The 20,606-nt window shown below is 44.0% G+C and overlaps 1 protein-coding gene across 1 annotated transcript; it reads right to left on the bottom strand.

The window, feature by feature from the left end:
- Nucleotides 1–1,303: 1,303 nt before the first annotated feature.
- Nucleotides 1,304–11,595, bottom strand: rps19bp1 (ribosomal protein S19 binding protein 1). Its single transcript, XM_060849309.1, has 4 exons — nucleotides 11,464–11,595; nucleotides 6,568–6,738; nucleotides 4,670–4,767; nucleotides 1,304–3,448 (listed from the first exon to the last, which is right to left on the bottom strand). The coding sequence occupies exons 1-4, from the start codon at nucleotides 11,516–11,518 to the stop codon at nucleotides 3,317–3,319; spliced, it is 456 nt and encodes a 151-aa protein (XP_060705292.1). The 5' UTR covers nucleotides 11,519–11,595; the 3' UTR covers nucleotides 1,304–3,316.
- Nucleotides 11,596–20,606: the final 9,011 nt, after the last annotated feature.

Here is a 20,606-nt window from a genome sequence, read left to right as displayed (position 1 = left end):
AATATATTTTACCTAGCTTGTATTCATGATCTCTTGCACTACAAGATCCTCACTATAATCAAGTCACGCATATGCATAAAAACGTAAAAAGTCAATTTAGTGCAACAGGAATTGCAAAGCAAACAGCGGTTTTAAAAAGTATTGCTGGATGCACTAACCTCACTGAAAGGAAGAGCAGACATGATGGGCTGAATGGCTTACTTTTTATTCTACATTTACGGTCTTTTAGCATCTGGGGGTGAGCTCAGTTAGAGGTTCGGGGGCAGGGGGAAGAGACCCTCCTGAACACGCTTTTTCTGATGCTCTGGATGAAAACAGGGCTGCAATAGTAATATTCAAAGTGGCAGTTGTATAAATTGGAAGGGTTTTTTTGTGGGGTTTCATTTTTGTGATGATATGGGTGGCACAGTGGTTAGCACTGTTGCCTCACAGTACTAGAGACCCGGGTTCAATTCCCGCCTCAGGCGACTGACTGTGTGGAGTTTGCACGTTCTCCCCGTGTTTCCTCCGGGTGCTCCGGTTTCCTCCCACAGTCCAAAGATGTGCGGGTCAGGTGAATTGGCCATGCTAAATTGCCTGTAGTGCTAGGTAAGGGGTAAATGTAGGGGTATGGGTGGGTTGCGCTTCGGCCGGTTGGTGTGGACTTGTTGGCCCGAAGGGCCTGTTTCCACACTGTAAGTAATCTAATCTAAACTCTTGTATTTCTGCAGTCACTGAAGGCAGTATGACTGTAGTCAGAGTTATGGAAATAAACAGCACGGAAACAGACCTTCTGTCCAATTTTCCTCTGATATCCTAAAGTAATCTAGTTCCATTTGCCAGTATTTGGTCCATAACCCTCTAAGTAAAAAGTGAGGTCTGCAGATGCTGGAGATCAGAGCTGAAAATGTGTTGCTGGTTAAAGCGCAGCAGGTCAGGCAGCATCCAAGGAACAGGAAATTCGACGTTTCGGGCATAAGCCCTTCATCAGGAATTCATCAGCAACACATTTTCAGCCATAACCCTCTAAACCTTTCCTATTTATGTACCCATCCACATGTCTTTTAAATGTTATAATTAGATCCTGACTTCTCTACAGAAGACACTGTTACACATGCTCGGCCCTGCATCTCCCATTACAAACTGGGGCTTGAAACTCCAGAGAGGCAACAGGGAAAATGAAATACATCCACAATGCAAGCTGATCACGGATTTGTCAGAAGTTATATTTCCATGTTAAATTCAAATTTAGTGGTGGGTGTGTAATAAGTTCCATAACATGTTACCTCAATCTATTTTAAAGAAAATCCAGCTTCACCAGTAGTAAAACAGACTGGCATTTATAAGGCACATTTGACAACCACCAAAGGTTCTTCCAGTCACTGTTGTATTGCAGGAAACACATCAGCCAATCTACACACAGCCAGCTCCCACAAACAGCAGGGTGATAATAATCAGATTGTTTGCTCTTTTTGAGACATTGATTGTGTGATAAATATTGACCAATTAACCAAGAATAACTTCTCTTCAACATGGAGTTACAGGTGATTTTACATTCATCCAATCGGGCAGATGTACATCACATTTGTAGCAAGTTACTTCTATGAGTGGAGCATCCTCTCAGTACCGCATTGGAAGGTCAGCCTTGATCTTTGCATCCAGGTCCGGGGGTGGGACCTGAACCCAGAATACTGTGACTCAGTGAGGCCAGAGATAACGTTCTATCACAAGAATTCATTGAGTTGTGCAACAATACAGTGTACCTTACTGGTGATGGCAGGTGCTAGGGGCAGTCTTTTAATTTATTGTTTCATGGGATGTCACACTCACTGGCCAGGCCAACATTTACTGTTCATCCCCAATTGTCCTTGAACAGAGTGGCTTGATAAGCTGTTTCCAGGACAGGTCTCTTTCCCCAACTAATATTAGTGCATTAGATGGTCTTTTCATGGTAACTGATTATAGTTTTATGGTCACTGATACTAAGGTTAGCTTTATATTCTAGATTTGTTCATCCATTGCATTTAAATTCCACCAGCTGCCATGTTGGGAATTGAACCCATGACCCCAGAACATTAAGGTGGCCTTAATGTGGTTGACTCTTAACTGCCCTCAATTCAAGGGCAGTTAGGGATGGACAACCAATGCCAGCAGTGGCATATACTATGTTATATTAAAGAGGATAACAGGGGTGAAGTTAACCATAGGTTTAATCTTACATGAGGCATTGATGAGAAGAAGATACAATCTTCATAATATGTGAGAAAATGGGGAGTTGCTTTCTGAACTTCATACTTGCTGTTTTAAAGACACTGAAAATTTAATAGGGAGGGGGAGGATGTGGTAGGTATCAGGCAAGATGTTCATCCCATCTCACTCATATTACCATTCCTCAGGAATGAGCCTGAACAATGAATGTGAATATCATGCAGAGGGGTAGTAACTCTGCCCAATTTCATCCATTCTTGATGTCCACATGTCGGTGTTACCCAATGTGTTTTTCTGGATAGTGCAAAGGAGCTGGAACTTTAGCACCAGGGCACCACAGTGAATGGTAGCCACCCCAAAGGTCAGCAAAGACTAGGCTGGAAATCTAGCATTCCTGGTCTGCCTGACTGGATAAACCAACAAGATGGCTCTGCTCTTTGGCATGGCTTGTGGTGGACTGAAAGAGAAAGAGTCAAAACATCTCAGAATGTTCCTGTTCTATGAATAAAACTGTGATGTTACTGGAAGCTAAAGGTGACATAAGTGGTGGTACTTGTTAGACTAGGGCGTCCCAAATGTGATCTGAGACTCCAAGCGGAGGGTGTGAGCTGTTTGGCAGCAAGAAGCTCCAACTGAGTTGGAACAACCGTGCTCCCTATCTGACAAGATCCTGCACTCACAGAGACCATCTCCTCACATTTCCGGCTGAGGGATTGCAACAATATTCAAATCTCTAGAGTCACAGTGGGAGAAGGTTTGGGGAGACAGTGGCATTCTAGTAATAAGTGCAAGTAATCTAGTACGATGCAATATTTACTCTTCACTTAACATAAATGTTTATATGTTGATGTGAAACACAGAAAAAGACAACACAAGGTTTCAACAACTAAATAAGTGATGAGTAGACCCTGGCAGATTTTACAGCCAGGTCTCAAACTTGAGAGGAACTGGATTTTCTGTCCTTGTTAGGTCTCTGTTGCTCTCACACGTGTGCCAGATCAGTCCCCAAAAACCATCTTCATGATTAAGACTTGAGGTAGGCACTGCTTACAGGATTTGTCATGCAGTGATCTGATCTCTCCCCAAAAATGAAAGCCTGCTGGTCCACTCTTTTCACCAAAGGTCAAGATTAGGATGCCCCAAAATACTCTCTCTCAAACTTTCTGAAATCACTCTCTGTGAATACGCTCTTCCTTTCCTTCTTCACTTCCTTTTTCTCTGGACGATCCTTCGCTTTCCTTCCTTGACTGTAATTCAGGACCTAAAATGAATTTTAAAAAAAATAGAATTTTATATTTAGAGTTGACTTGCACACCAGTTTTCTCTGTCAGCTTGTGTGTTAAAATGAAGGAGACAATAGCTTTATATTTCCATAACACCATTCACAGAATAATACAGGAGAAGGAGGCCATTTAGGTCATCATGTGATATCATTACTCCCACACTTGGCTAAATTCCCATAGATCCTGCAGAAAGTGTAGACTATGCGTGTTCGCCCCAGTGTCCCGGCCAATATTTATCCCTCTCTCAACATCACAAAGGCGCATGATCTGGTTATTGTTACACTGCTGTCTCTCTGATCTGGCTGTGCATCAATTGGGTGCCATGTTCCTGTCATTACAACAGAGACGGACACTTCAGAAATTACTTCACTGGCATTAGTGATGAAAAGCACTAAAAAATGAAAGTCTTTCTCCCTTTGTTTATCACAGAATCTCTACAGTGTGGAAACAGGCCATTACACCAAAGTAGTCCACACCAACCCTCCGACGTGTATCCTATCCAGACTCAATCCCCTAACCTACTACTTTACATTACCTCAGACTAATACACCAACCTGCACTTCCCTGAAGACTTTGGACAATTGAGCATGGCCAATTCACCTAACCTGCACATCTTTGAACTGTGGGAGTTAACCAGGGCACCCAGAGGAAACCCACACAGACACGGGGAGAATGTGCAAACTTCACACAGACAGTAACCTGAGGTTGGAATTGAACCTGGGCCCCTGGTGCTGTGAAACTGCAGTGCTAACCACTGAGCCACCGTGCCACCTTTAGAAAGGGCTGACCATCTGTTCTAATGATATTGGTTGAGGGATAAACATCGGCACTGGTAGAACTCCCTTACCTTTCTTCAAAATACAGCCCTGCGATTTTTTTCCTTTTACAGTCACCTGAGAAGGCAGACAGCACCTTGGTTTAAGGTCATATCCAAAAGGCTGAACCTCTGACTGTGCAGCAGTCCCTCAGCCTGCATTTTGTGGCAAGTTTCTAGACTGAGACTTTGAGGTGAGCGTGTGACCCACTGAACCGCGACTGACACATTCTTATGGGTCCAGTTCTTTGTTCAGCCTTGTCTAACGCAGCTTCAGAATCCAGTGCTATCAACAAAGTCAAGATGTTTTTGAGCTGGCCTTCAATCTGCAAAACTCCGACACACGTGGGAGATGGTGAGAAACTGACGTGATAGAAACACTCACTTGTTGAGTCACTTTGCTCTCAGTCAGGAACCTGGCACCGAGCATGTACTGGAGATTTTCCTCTGTGTGATCTGCAGCCTTTTTCTTCTGATACTCCTCTGTGGAAGCAAACAAGACTCACATTAACTCACAGATATGTAACTACCATGAATACTGATCAGTTAATTTTCAAACATAAGATGTAGAGAACGTATTCCTGTTTAAACGTGACTGACGTAATAGTCACTAATACAACAGGGAATTAAACAGCAAAGCAGTTCGAATATAGAACTCATTGACGAATGGAGCATTTGCGGTTCATAGCGTAGAGAAATTTAAATGGAAAGTCTGCAAAATAACAGCAGTGTGTTGCAGTGGACAGCGCTATTACCTCTGGGTCAGAAGTTCCGGGTTCAAGTCCCAGTTAAGGATTTGATGGCCTTGTGAAGATGTGTTCGCAATGTGGCTGAACAAGTTAATTCGCAGTCTGTAAATGCTTCCCAAAGGAATGTGGCAGGCAGTGAGAGCAGGTGAGTATCTTGTCACACCACACGCTGGATGTGAAGAGGTGCCACTCAATTACAGCTTCTAGAGACAGGCTCATGACCTGTTCCATAGATCTTGGCATGATCAGTCTATGTGACCATATAATTCATCTTCCAGACCTTTTTCAGTCTTCCATTGCTAAGGTGGTTTGATTCTCTGAATACAACATCACTGGTAGCATGCTTGTGCAAACTTGATGCTTGCATTACAACTGAGGCATTAATTTATTTTGAATTAGTCCATTTGACAGTTACTGACTGTTATATCAGAACAAAAAAACTTTAGGGTCAGAAAGAGTGATCCTTCTCAATTATCCTTTGCTTTCACTGTCTAAGCAATCTACCCTTCTATTTGTCCACATTGGTAGGGTCCTCAACTACCCTGGACATTCCATCTCACCTTTTCAATCTACCAAAACCCTAAACCATTAAAAGAATGAAAACATCAGAATACCTCACCAAAATTATTTTTAAAAATATATACCATGATTTAATTGATTGGCAGAATAGGATTGAGGGGCTGAATGGCCCCCCCACCTATTTCTATGCAATGGATACAAGTGCACAGGACACTCAGCACGGAGGCAGACCCTTCGGTCCAACTCGTCCATGCTGACCAAGTTTCCTAAACTAAATTAGCCCTACTTGCCTGTATTTGGGCCATATCCCTCTAATCCTTTCCTACCGATGTACTTATCCAAATGTCTTTCAAACGGTTTAACGGTACCTGCACCTGGCAGTTCATTCTACGTACAAACCACCCTTTATGTGAAAATGTTGCCTTTCAGGTCCCTTTTAAATATTTCTCCTTTCACCTTAAAATTATGCCCTCTAATTCTGAACTCTCCTAGCCTAGGGAAAAGACCTTTGCTATTCACCTTTTCTCATAGTTCTATAAATGTCTTATGCTCTATCCAGACTCTCCTTCTAACTCAAGCCCTCCAGTCCCTGTAACATCCTTGTAAATCTTCTCTGCACCTTCTCCAATTTAATAATACTCTTCATATAACAGGGCAACGAGAATTGTACAGTATTCCAAGCACGGCCTTATGGGAACACACTCAGAGTATCAGATACAGATTAGACCCATTCTCTACCTGAGATAGCAGTGGGGTTTAAGCCATTTGAGGAAGTCAATGATTCTTGATCTATAAAGGAGTCAAGGGTTCAGAGGGGGCTTGGCATTAAATGGAGCTAAGGGCAAGGTGAGGTCAGCCATAGTCTTATTGAATGGAGAAGTTCAGGATGGAGGGGGCAAATGGCCGACTCGTACTCCTTACGATCAAATGCTGAGCAGATGCAGCTCAGAAACTGAAAGTGCACATACACACCTGTAGAGAAAGATACTCAATCCAACACAAGTGAGTGACTTACCTAATGCTGATTTAATAACTTTGCCCTTGACAGTTGCTTTGTTCTTGTTCTTCCCTTGTCCCTGCAAGCTCTTTAAATGCTTTTTTGTTCCCTTCTTATTTGCATTAACTTGGTGCAAATGGTCAGCACCAGACGTGTGCGTGGGAATGGCCTTCCTGCTCCTCCCTTTATCTGAAACAGCAACGGCAAAGTTTGGCTTCATCTACCAGCATCAGGACAAGAATCAAATTCCAGCCACAAAACTGGATAAAGAACATCTAGAAATAAAGGTGGCACTGGGATCAGATGTATTTCCTTTACTGTTGGCTAAGGTTGCTCTTGAATTTCACAGGGCAGAGAAAAATCATACCTGGGATGGACAGTTATGATTAGATTTAGATTAGATTAGATTACTTACAGTGTGGAAACAGGCCCTTCGGCCCAACAAGTCCACACCGACCCGCCGAAGCGCAACCCACCCATACCCTTACATTTACCCCTTACCTAACACTATGGGGAATTTAGCATGGCCAATTCACCTGACCTGCACATCTTTGGACTGTGGGAGGAAACCGGAGCACCAGGAGGAAACCCACGCAGACACGGGGAGAACGTGCAAACTCCACACAGTCAGTCGCCTGAGTCGGGAAATGAACCCGGGTCTCAGGCGCTGTGAGGCAGCAGTGCTAACCACTGTGCCACCGTGCCGCCCACAAATAATAATAATAATGGATTCTAAATTCCATTTCACAGCCCGGAGGTACTGCTCTGTACCTGATCAATGGCTCTCAAACTGAGGTCTATGGATCCTGGGGATCTGCAGAGATATTCCAGGAAGTCCAGGAAACAAAAGTGGAGTGTGATCACTACATGTCTAGTGTGATAGCATTTGTCTGTCTGTAAAAGACTCTGAGCAAGTGATGAGCCACTTCCTTCAACTGCAGCAATCCTTGGGTTGTAGGCACACATACACAGTACTGTTAGGATAGGAGTGCCAGGAATTTGACCCAAGAACAATGAAATAGGTTTAGGTCAGGACTGTATGTTCCTTGCAAGGGAACTTGCAGATGGTGTTGCTCTCATGCATGTGCTGCCTTTGTCCTTCCAGATTGTAGAGATCAAAGGTCTGGAAGTCAGTGAATGTATGACGCAGTTATGATGGGCCAAATGGCCTGCTTCAGTGCCATAACAATTCTGTCAATTCTGAGTTGCTGTAGTGCGTTGGGTACAGGGTACAAATTACTGCTGCAGTGTGTTGGGACCAGAGGCAATGAAGATTGAAGATTGGAAATGGGGTGTCAATCAAGCAGGCTGCTCTGTCCTGGATAGTATCAAGGTTCTTGAGAGTTGTTGGAGCGGCACCCATCCAGGTAAATGGAGAGCACTCCATCACACTCCTGACCTAACGGTCAATAGGAGGAGACTGATTTGTGTGGGATTCCCAATCTCTGGCCTGCTCTTGTAACCACAGTACGTGATTGGCTAGGGAGGGCAGTTCAGATGGAGGGGTAGTTAGAGCAGCACAAGGATAATTTAGAAAGGGAGTTCTGTGATTACCAGACCAATTGAAAGGAATTCTTTCCACCAAAAAACATTTGAGAATCAGTGTCCCAGATACAAGTCATTCTTGGGTTTTGCAGAGGCAAGTGCAGTCACAACCTGTCAAGTATCTACTGCATTGCAGTCCCATACATGCCAGACCAGGTAAGGACAGACGATTCCCTTCCTTCAAGGTCATTAGTGAACCAGATATTGTTACTGATACCAATCAATGATAATTTAATGGCTACCATTACTGAGAGAAGCTTTCTTTCAAAATTTTGGTAATTGAATTCAAATTCACTTGCTGTAGTGGGTTTGATCCTCAGTCCTAAATGGTTGACCCCCCCTGTTCTAGCTCTGGAGACCATAACATCCAGTCAGGGGAAAGAGCCTCCACCTTGTTAAGTCTCTGAATTTTAAAATTTATTTACATAAAATCACCATTTTTTGTTCAAAATATCAAAGAATGTAGACCCATTTCACTGAATTTCTTGTGACAGAACGACCCAATTGTGCCAGGAATCAATTCAAAAAAAGCTTTGTTGGACTGCCCCCAAGGCATGGAAGTTCCTCCCTTAGACAATGAGACCAAAATTATCTACAAGTCCAGCTGCAATCTCACCAAACTCCTGTAAAACTGGACAGTTGGTAGGCATTGTGTTCATTTCTGTATCATTACTTTGGGGAGAATGTGAAGTCTACAGAGTCATTGAGCCATAGGGTTATAGAACATGGAAATAGACCATTTGATCCAACTTGTCCATGCTGACCAGATATCCTAAATTACTCTAGTCCATTTGCCAGCATTTGGCCCATATCTCTCTAGCCCTTTTCTATTCATGCATTTCAAGACATCCAGCACCTCCCCCTCTGTAATATGGACATTTTTCAAGATGTCACCATCTATTTCCCCCCATTTTGTATCTTCCATTTCCTATTCCACAGTAAATACTGATGCAAAATACTCATTTAATATCTCCGCTATCTCCTGTGGTTCCTGCCTTGCTGATCTTTGAGGGGTCCTTTTCTCTCCCTAGTTACCCTTTGGTCTTTAATACATTTCTAAAGTCCCTTTTAATTCTCCTTAACCCTATTTGCCAAAGCTGTCTCAGGTCCCCTTTTTGCCCTCCTGATTTCCCTCGTAAGTATATTCCTACTGCCTTTAAAATCTTCTAAGGATTCACTCAATCTGTGCTGTCTGTACCTGACATATGCTTCTTTCTTTTTCTTGACCAAAACCTCAATTTCTCGGGTCATCCTGCACTCCCTACACCTACCAGCCTTGCCTTTCACCCCAACAGGAATAGACTGTTTCTGGGCTCTCATTATCTTATTTTTGAAGGCTTGAGATTTTCCAGCTGTTACTTACTTGCAAACATCCGTCCCCAATCAACTTTTGAAAATTCTTGCTCAATACTGTTAAAATTTTAAATTGGAGGAAAGCCAATTTTAACTTTAGATCTGGTCTATCCTTTTTCATCACTATTTTAAAACTAATAGAATTATGGTCGCTGGCCCAAAACTGGTCCCCCACAGACACCTCAGCCTTATTTCCCACGAGTAGGTCAAGTTTTGCAACTTAGGAGACAGTGAGGTTTGCAGATGCTGAAGATCAGAGTTGAGAGTGTGTTGCTGGAAAAGCACAGCAGGTCAGGCAGCATCCGAGGAGCAGGACAATTAATGCTTCGGGCCAGAGTCCTTCATCAAGAATCATTCCTGATGAAGGGCTCCGGCCCGAAACGTCAATTTTCCTGCTCCTCTGATGCTGCTTTACCTGCTGTGCTCTTCCACCAACACATACTCAAATTTTGCACCTTCCCTAGTAAGTACATCCACATATTGAATCAGAAAATGTTCTTGTACACACTTAACAAATTACTCTCCATCTAAATCCTTAACACTATGGCAGTCCCAGTCTACATTTGGAATGTTAAAATCCTTTACCATAACCACCCTAATATTCACACAGATAACTCAGATCGCCTTACACTTTTATTTCTCAATTTCCCTCTGACTATAGTACAATCCCAATAAGGTGACCGTCCCGTTCTTATTTTTCCACCCAAATAACTTTCCTGGATGTATTCCCAGGAATATCCTCCCTAAGTACAGCCGTAATGTTATAGCTTATCAAAAATGCCATTCCCCCTTCTCTCTTGCCTCCCTTTCTACCTTACAGCATTTGGTTAGGCCACTTTTGGAATATTTATATGCAATACTGGTCTCCCTCCTAACAGATGTTGTGAATCTTGAAAGAGTTCAGAAAACAATTCTAAGGATGGTGCCAGGGTTGGAGGGTTTGAGCGATAGGGAGAGGCTGAATAAGCTAGGGCTGTTTTATCTGGAGCGTTGGAGACAGAGGGGTAACCTTATAAAGGTTTATAAAACCATGAGGGGCATGGATAGGGTAAACAGACAGGGTCTTTTCCTTGGGGTGAGGGAGTCCAGAACTAGAGGACGTAGGTTTAATATAATAAGGAAAAGATTTAAAAGGGACCTAAAGGGCTACTTTTACAGACAGAGGGTGGTGCTTGTATGGAATGAACTACCACACAAAGTGATGGAGGCTCAAATAATTACAACATTTAAAAGGCATCTGGATGGTACATGAATAGGAAGGATTTAGGGGGACATTGGCCAAGTGCAGGCAAATGAGACTATATTAATTTATGATTTGGAGATGCCGGTGTTGGACTGGGGTGTACAAAGTTAAAAATCACACAACACTAACTCCGAAAGATAGTGTGCTTCCAATTAAACCTGTTGGACTATAACCTGGTGTTGTGTGATTTTTGACTTTATATTAATTTAGCATATCTGGTCAGCATGGACAAGTTGGACCAGGGGTCTATCTTTGTGCTGTACATCTCTGTGACACTTTGTACCCATCCAGGTGCCTTTTAAATATAGTAATTGTAGCAGCAGGAAAGTGGATGTGAGGAATGTCAGGTCAGGCACGATCCTATTTCTGGAAGAAACTGCTGGAGAAACTCAGCAAGTCTGGCAGCATCTGTGTAGAAAGAAAACAGAGCTAACAGAAGACACCGCATAGAGCGCCACTGGTGTCGGGAGGTCGGAATTGCCCCCCTCCACGCGCAGGGAGGTTAGAATTGCGCCCTCCCTCCATCCGGTGTCGGGAGGTCGGAATTGCCCCCCTCCACGCGCAGGGAGGTTAGAATTGCGCCCTCCCTCCATCCGGTGTCGGGAGGTCGGAATTGCCCCCCTCCAGCGCAGGGAGGTTAGAATTGCGCCCTCCCTCCATCCGGTGTCGGGAGGTCGGAATCGCTGCCTCCAGATCCACGGAGCGCGTGAGACCGAGCGCGAATGGACGGCGGCTTAACATTAACCCGGCGACTCTTCCCTCGGAAGACAAACCTCTCAAATCCTGGCTCATCAATTCGAGCCCCCTCCTGACCAGCGCTGCCGACATCGCTCGGCTGCCCGGAGCCGTTCCAGCCTGCGGCCGCCTTCCACCAGCCGCGCCGAGGACTCAGGATGAAACGGCCAGGCCAAGAGGTGCCCGAGCTGAAGTAAAGCGATCCCACAGCGCCCCCTGAAGGCCTGGCAGACCGTTTACAGCCTCAACAGCGCCGTCTTTCCGAGCGGCGGGTTTGAGGTACTGCGTTAGAATGGCCTGGTTTATTGAATGACAGGGACACCAAAGGTTTTCCAATCAAAAATGATAATATATATAAATAACAGATTAAATACTGCAGAGGCTGGAAACCTGAACTGCAAAGGGAGTACTGGAGAAACTCATTGGGTCTGGCAGCATCTCTGAAAAAAAAAGTCTTCAGTTGGATATTACTTCAGAATTGACTCTTTATTCCAATTGTGACAATGTATGAGTTTACAAAGAAAAAGATTAAAAAATGTATTATTTGTTTCCCGTCTAATCTTTTAGAATATTTAGTTTCCATGTTATTTGTCTGTTATTTGGGACTGGGGTAAAGGGGGTCGAGGAAGTTTGCTTGCCAACAATCTTCCTTTGTTTATCCTCTGGCTGGGTTCTAACTATCAGTGGTAGAGAATAGAGCAATGGTGTCTAAAAAGAACTTCTTGTCTTAGTTATCAAGATAGTTTATATTTCTTTCCTATCAAGGGCAATGCCTAAGTGTATGAAAAAGTGAAAGGGAGGAAAGTAAATTAGAATTGGAAGGGGGAAATAAAACACTCCACGCCTGTAGTGCCCACCTCTCCCTGAAAACTTCAAGGGTATTGGTAGATACTGCGTGCTCCTTCTTCAGGGACACTTGGGCCCGAATGTAACCGTGGAAGAGGGACAGGCAATCGGCCATAACGACCCCCTCCATGGTCCACCGCCTGGACCTGTTAATGGCCAGCTTGGCCAGGCCCAGGAGCAGACCCAAGAGGAGATCCTCTGATGTGCCCCCCATCCTCCACATTGGGTGCTCAAGATGTTTTGTTGTAGTACAGTTTGCATTCCTTGTCATAACTTGCAAGAACTGTGCAGAAAACATCTAATCCCTTCAAGCGGTCAGCAAGAACCCAATGCTTCTATGAAAAACTGTGACAGCATCAGATTGGATGGAGCTAATGTTACTTCAATGTTCATCATAAGACGTGCGAGCAGATGTTGGCCATCATCACTTATCAAGCATTTTTTCTTGCCCACTTTACCATCATCAATCCCTTTATTTGCCTATCTTTATTTCTCTCTTTGCATTCTATCCCTACTTGTTCAGTCTCTCCTTTGTCCTCCAACTCCCATGTCATCAACATCAATACCTTTTCCAAACTGCTTTCAAGTCTGAAGGGTCACCGAACTAAAAAACCATGAACTTATTTTACTCCCTATAGATACTGCCAGACCTGGTAAGTTTATTTATTTTTGTTTGTTTCAGAAAAGGCCTTTGGTTTTCTTTTTGTTATCTTTATGACATGTAACTTTGACTGTTGGTGAATTTTTAATTTTTTTCCTCCCTGTGCCTTCCTGCGATTCTCTGACCTTCATTTCCCATATTACCAATTTGATCACCTGTTTTGACTCTTCCCCCTTGTTTTGCTACACCTAGTAAACTTGATCCCTCAATGTCTTGTTTATTTTAAAGAGCTTTTCATGTCCCCAGTTATGCAGCTCAATAGGACACCAATCCCAGCACAGTTCAGGTGTTCACCATCCCAACAGGACAAACTGTACTTTCTCCCATGTTGGTGCCAGTGCCCAATGAACTTGCACCCAATTCTTCCAGTCTTTGAGTCATGTATTAATATCTCTAACCTTATTTGCTCTATGACAATTTGCACATGGCTTGAATAATAATCCAGAAATTTGTACCTATTAGGTCTTGTTTATTAATTTAATACCACTGTATTTTTTCCTTTTTCAATACAGGTTTCTCATCAGCCCAAGGGCAGATACCCTAAGCTTGGCACTGGACAGATATATAATACAGGGTAAAAACAATGACTGCAGATGCAGATGCAAAAGCCCGAAACGTCGATTTCGCTGCTTGTTGGATGCTGCCTGAACTGCTGTGCTCTTCCAGCACCACTGATTCAGATATATAATACAGCTGTCAGGATAAAGTTAAAAATCACACAACACCAGGTTGTAGTCCAACAGGTTGATTTGGAAACACGAACTTTTGAGGCGCTGTCTCCTCTTCAGGTGGTGAAGAGGCAGCGCCTTGAAAGCAAGCTTCCAAATAAATCTGTTGGATTACAACCTGGTGTTGTGATTTTTAACTTTGTCCACCCCAGTCCAGCACAGGCACCTCCAAGTCATGGCTGTCAGGATATACATTCTATGCTGCAGAGAATAGTGTCAATTCCCCTTGCTGTACTTTCAGCTACAAATATATTCCTTCTTGCTCTACTCTCACGTTCTGATCAAATTGGTTCTTGTTTCAGTCCCACAAAGCTTGATTACTTACAGGTCTACAGCATGGAAACAAGCCCTTTGCCCCAAATCAGAGAAAGTCAGGGATGCAGATGCTGGAGAACAGAGTTGAAAAGTGTGGTGCATGAAAAGCAGAGCAGATTGGGCAGCATCTGAGGAGCAGGAGGGTCAACCTTTTGGACATAAGTCCTTCATAAACCCTCTTAGGGCATATTAAACTAGACCCATTTGCCTGCTTCTGGTCCGTATCGCCAACTACTTGTTGGATCATGTTCAAATAAAGACCAAAATCGCTGAGTGGCAAAAATAGTCTCTTTATTCAGCAGCCAGATTAGCACATCCTGAAATACAATTCTTACAATAGCCTCTTTATACACAGTTCTTACATATATTAAAATTTCAATACTATGGTGTTACATTGTTTTATCTCAGGTACACAAAAGTTTGAGAAAATTCCATCCTGGGAAACAGGAGATGGGTTATAACATGAGCTGAGAGGTGGCTGCTGCTCCTCTTAGGATTAAAGGTGTCTGTCTGATCTGATCGCATATTTAAGAGATGTTAGTCCTTTTATATTTTAAGTTAGTTAATGTTCGTAAATAATACTGGGCCTATATGCTCTAAATAAGTTAGAAATTGTACACGTACTTAATAAAACTTTAAAGGATATTAAACTGATTACCATACTGGGTTGAAATTTGTTTACTATTTGAGAGTTTCATTCATTTATACAATTTCACATAAGTGCTGTTTTGACAATTAGTTTCTTAAAGGGATAACAGCCCAGTTAAAAGGTATTTAACAAGTACATACTAATTGGGGAACATATTTGGTGTTTTGTAATCTATTCTTGTCTGAGAGACAATGGTAAGGGCTGATTAATATATTCTTTCCATAGTTTCGGGTAGGTAATGGAGGCATGACGTCAGGGCTGACATTGTTCTGAATAGGTAGGTAGTCTGAGATTTAACAGAGGTAGCTTTTGATGTAAATAGGTCTGATAAGGATTGAAGGTGTGAAGGAACAGTAAGGGGTTTGGAAGTACTGCTTTAGTCTTAGTCTATAGTAAACTTGCGATAGTAAACTATAATACAGAACTGTAGTTTTATGAATGAAAGAATGAAACAGTGATATAATAAATAAAAGGCTAGTAAAGGGTTATGAATGAATGAACAGGAACCAGTAATAATGAATATAGCAAGCTAGTGAGTGAGTTATTAGAACACAAGATCTCACATAACTATCCTATCCATGAACCTACCTAAATGCTTCTTAAATGACAAAATTGCACTCCCTTCCACCATTAACTCTGGCTGTCCATTCCAGACAGTTACTGCCCTCTATGTGAGGAAATTGCCCCTCTCGACCCTTTTGTATTTCTCCTCTATGGCCTCTAGTTTCAGCCTCCTCTACCATGGGGAAAAGCTGTTGGTTCTTTGCTGCACCTCTGCCTCTCATGATTTTATGGACCTCTATCAAGTCATCCCTCAGTCTCCTCTGCTCCCGGAAAAAGGTCTCAGCCTATCCAGCCTCTCCTCATAGCTCAAAACCTACCAGTCCAGGTAGCATTCTGGTAAATCTTTTCTGCTCTCTTTCTAGTTTAATAATTTCCTTTCTATAGTAGGGCTATCAGAATTACATGCAGTACTCCAACTGTGGCCTCACCAATATCTTGAGCAGCTGCAACTAAGACATCCCATCTCCTATACTCAATGCCCTGACCTTTGAAAGCAAGCATACTGAAAACCTCCTTTACCATCCTGTCTATCTGTGACTTGACTTTCAAGGAGCTATGAACATCTACCCCTCAATCTCTTTGATTTATAATGCTCCCCAGGGCCCTACCATTGACTATGTAAGTCTTGCCCTGGTTTGGTCCATCAAAATGCAATACCTTGCATTTGTCTAAGTTAAACTCCATCTGCCGTTCCTCAGCCCACTGGACCTGTTGATCAAGATCTTGCTGCATTGCCAGATAATTTTCTTCACTGTTCACTATACCACCAATCTTGGCATCTTCCACAAACTTGCTAACCATACCTCCTAAACTCTCATCCTGGTTTCAGGCCACACACGTCCAGTCTGAAAAAAACAACTCTCTGCCACCACCTTGTGTCTTCTATGGTCAAGAAGAAAGTGAGGACTGCAGATGCTGGAGATCAGAGCTGAAAATGTGTTGCTGGAAAGGCACAGCAGGTCAGGCAGCATCCAAGGAGCAGAAGAATCGACGTTTCGGGCATGAGCCCTTCTTTGGGAATGAAGAAAGTGTGTCCAGCAGGCTAAGATAAAAGGTAGGGAGGTGGACCTTGGGGGAGGGGCGTTCGAAATGCGATAGGTGGAAGGAGGTCAAGGTGAGGGTAATAGGCCGGAGTGGGAGTGGGGGTGGACAGGTCAGGAAGAAGATTACAGGTTAGGAAAGTGATGCTGAGTTCGAGGGATTTGACTGAGACAAGGTGGGGGGAGGGGAAATGAGGAAACTGGAGAAATCTGAGTTCATCCCTTGTGGTTGGAGGGTTCCTAGGTGGAAGATGAGGTGCTCCTCCTCCAGCCGTCGTGTTGCTATGGTCTGGCGATGGAGGAGTCCAAGGACCTGAATGTCCTTGGTGGAGTGGGAGGGGGAGTTGAAGTGTTGAGCCACAGGTTGGTTGGGTTGGTTGGTCCGGGTGTCCCAGAGGTGTTCTCTGAAACGTTCCGCAAGTAGGCGGCCTGTCTCCACAATATAGAGGAGGCCACATCGGGTGCAGCGGATGCAATAAATGATGTGTGTGGAGGTGCAGGTGAATTTGGGGCGGATATGTAAGGATCCCTTGGGGCCTTGGAGGGAAGTAAGGGGGGAGGTGTGGGCGCAAGTTTTGCATTTCTTGCGGTTGCAGAGGAAGGTACGGGGATTGGAGGTTGTGTTGGTGGGGGTGTGGACCTGACGAGGGAGTCACGGAGGGAGTGGTCTTTTCAGAACGCTGATAGGGGAGGGGAGGGAAATATATCTCTGTTGGTGGGGTCCATTTGGAGGTGGCGGAAATGACGAAGGATGATACGATGTATATGGAGGTTGGTGGGGTGGTAGGTGAGGACCAATGGGGTTCTGTCCTAGTGTCGATTGGAGAGGCGGGGGTCAAGGGTGGAGGAGCAGGAAGTGGAGGAGATGCGGTGGAGGGCATCGTCGATCACGTCTGGGGGGGATATTGCGGTCTTTGAAGAAGGAGGCCATCTGATCAACCAATTTTGCATCTTAGTTGGCTAGGTCTCCCTGGATCCCATGAGATTTAACCTACCACGCAGATCCTTGTTAAAGTCCTTGCTAGACAATGTCTGCCACTCTGCTCTCATCAACTTTCTTTATCACCCCTTCAAAAACCTCAATCAAATTTGATCCATGTGGACTTCAGTAAGGCGTTCGACAAGGTTCCCCATGGGATACTGATTAGCAAGGTTAGATCTCATGGAATTCAGGGAGAATAGAGTGTGTGAAAATAGACAATTCCCCTAGGCAGGATGGGATCTATCCTAGGATCCTCTGGGAAGCAAGGGAAGAGATTGCCGAGCCTTTGGCATTGATCTCCAAATCATCATTGTCTACAGGAATAGTGCCTGAGGACTGGAGGATAGCAAATGCGGTTCCCTTGTTCAAGAAAGGGTAGTAGAGACAACCCTGGTAATTACAGACCAGTGAGTGTTGGAAAAGAGATAGGATTTATAACTATCTAGAAAATAATAATTTGATCAGGGACAGTCAGCACTGTTTTGTGTAGGGTAGGTCGTGCCTAACGAATCTTATTGACTTTTTTGACAAAGTGACCAAACAGGTAGATGAGAGTATATGGATTTCAGCAAGGCGTTCGATAAGGTTCCCCACAGTAGGCTATTATACAAAATGCGGAGGAATGGGATTGTGGGAGACATAGCAGTATGGATCAGTAATTGGCTTACTGAAAGAAAACAGAGGGTTGTAGTTGATGGAACATGTTCATCTGGTGTCCAGTTACTAGCGGCGTACCGCAAGGGTCGGTGTTGAGTCCACTGCTGTTCGTCATTTTTATAAATGATCTGGATGAGGGCTTAGAAGGGTGGGTTAGTAAATGTGCAGACGACACTAAGGTCGGTGGAGTTGTGGATAGTGACAAAGGATGTAGTAGGTTGCAGAGAGACATGGATAGGATGCAGAGCTGGGCTGAGAGGTGGCAAATGGAGTTTAATGTGGACAAGTGTGAGGTGATACACTTGAGACGGAGTAATTGGAATGCAAAGTACTGGGCTAATAGCAAGATTCTTGGGAGTGCAGATGAGCAGAGAGATCTCGGTGTCCATGTACAAAGATCCCTGAAAGTTGCCACCCAGATTGACAGGGTTGTTAAGAAGGCATACAGTGTTTTGGCCTTTATTAATACAGGGATTGAGTTCGGAACCAGGAGGTTATGCTGCAGCTGTACAAAGCTCTGGCCACACTTGGAGTATTGTGTACAGTTCTGGTCACCGCATTATGAGAAGGATGTGGAAGCTTTGGAAAGGGTGCAGAGGAGATTTACTAGGATGTTGCCTGGTATGGAAGGAATGTCTTACGAGGAAAGGCTGAGGGCCTTGAGGCTGTTCTCGTTAGAGAGAAGAAGGTTGAGAGGTGACTTAATAGAGACATACAAGATAATCAGAGGGTTAGATAGGGTGGACAGGAGAGCCTTTTTCCAAGTATGGGAACGCCAAACACGACGGGACACAACTTTAAAGTGAGGGGAGATAGGTATAAGACAGATGTCAGAGGTAGTTACTTAACTAAGAGTAATAAGGGAATGGAATACTTTGCCTGCAATGGTAGTAGATTCACCAACTTTAAGTGCATTTAAGTCGTCATTGGACAGGCATATGGATGTACATGGAATAGTATAGGTGGGATAGGCTTCAGATTAGTATGACAGGGCGGCGCAACATTGAGGGCCGAAGGGTCTGTACTGCACTGTAATGTTCTATGTTAACTAGCCATTTGGATACAGAACTGGCTCAAAGGTAGAAGACAGAGGGTGGTGGTGGAAGGTTGTTTTTCAGACTGGAGGCCTGTGACCAGTGGAGTGCCACAAAGATCGGTGCAGGGCCCTCTACTTTTTATCATTTACATAAATGATTTGGATGCGAGCATAAGAGGTGCAGTTAGTAAGTTTGCAGATGACAGCAAAATTGGAGGTGTAGTGGACAGCGAAGAGGGTTACCTCAGATTACAACAGGATCTGGACCAATGGGTGGAGAAGTGGCAGATGGAGTTTAATTCAGATAAATGCAAGGTGCTGCATTTTGGGAAAGCAAATCTTAGCAGGACTTATACACTTAATGGTAAGGTCCTAGGGAGTGTTGCTGAACAAAGAGACCTTGGAGTGCAGGTTCATAGCTCCTTGAAAGTGGAGTGGCAGGTAGATGGGATAGTGAAGAAGACGTTTGGTATGCTTTCCTTTATTGGTCAGAGTATTGAGTACAGGAGTTGGGAGGTCATGTTGCAGCTGTACAGGACATTGGTTAGGCCACTGTTGGAAGGTTGCGAGCAATTCTGGTCTCCTTCCTATCGGTAAGATGTTGTGAAACTTGAAAGGGTTCAGAAAAGATTTACAAGGGTGTTGCCAGCGTTGGAGGATCTGAGCTACAGGGAGAGGCTGAACAGGCTGGGGCTGTTTTCCCTGGAGCGTCGGAGGCTGATGGCTGACCTTATAGAGGTTTACAAAATTATCAGGGGCATGGATATGATAAATAGACAAAGTCTTTTCCCTGGGGTCAGGGAGTCCAGAACTAGAGGGCATAGGTTTAGGGTGAGAGGGGAAAGATATAAAAGAGACCTAAGGGGCAACTTTTTCACACAGAGGGTGGTACGTGTACGGAATGAGCTGCCAGAGGATGTGGTGGAGGCTGTACAATTGCAACATTTAAGAGGCATTTGGATGGGTATATGAATAGGAAAGGTTTGGAGGATATGGGCCAGGTAGTGGCAGGTGGGACTAGATTGGCTTGGGATATCTGGTCGGCATAGACGGGTTGGATCGAAGGGAGTGTTTCCATGCTGTACATCTCTATGACTTTAAATTTGCGAGATGGAAATCCTGCACTATGCTGACTATCCCAAATGAGTACTTGCCTCTCCAAATGCCTGTAAATCCTGTCTCTCAGAAGGGGCACTTTTGAAGCTTTGGGTTCTGAGAGATGAAATGGTGGCTGAGATGTTCACCCCAGTGCCTCACAACCCCAGGAACCTGGGTTCACTTCCACCCTTGGGCAACTTTCTATGTGGAGTTTGCATATTCTTCTTGTGTCTGCTAGTTGAATTTTTTAATGTACTTAAAAAATATAGAGTAGATGAGATACAATGAGATTTCCTCCCACAGTCCAAGGATGTGCAGGTTAGGTGGATTGGCCATGCTAAATTGCCCCATAGTATTCAGGGATGTATAGGTTAGGTGCTTTAACCATGGGAAACGTAGGGTTACAGGGAAAGGATAAGGAGATGGGTCTGGGTGGGATGCTCTTCGGAGGGTTGGTGTGGCCCTGTTGGGATGAATGGCGTGTTTCCACACTTACAGATTCTGTGAGAACAAGGATAACATTTGGACCAAATGAACTGCAGTAAAGTCTAACCCATTTCTCATATTTCTGATCTTTGATGCAAAAAGGAGTCAAATCAAACTAC

This window comes from Hemiscyllium ocellatum, chromosome 33, assembly GCF_020745735.1.
Source record: "Hemiscyllium ocellatum isolate sHemOce1 chromosome 33, sHemOce1.pat.X.cur, whole genome shotgun sequence".
Classification (NCBI taxonomy): Eukaryota; Metazoa; Chordata; class Chondrichthyes; order Orectolobiformes; family Hemiscylliidae; genus Hemiscyllium; species Hemiscyllium ocellatum.
Note: the sequence above shows the minus strand (reverse complement) of the source record. Positions and strands in the feature narration are given on the sequence as shown.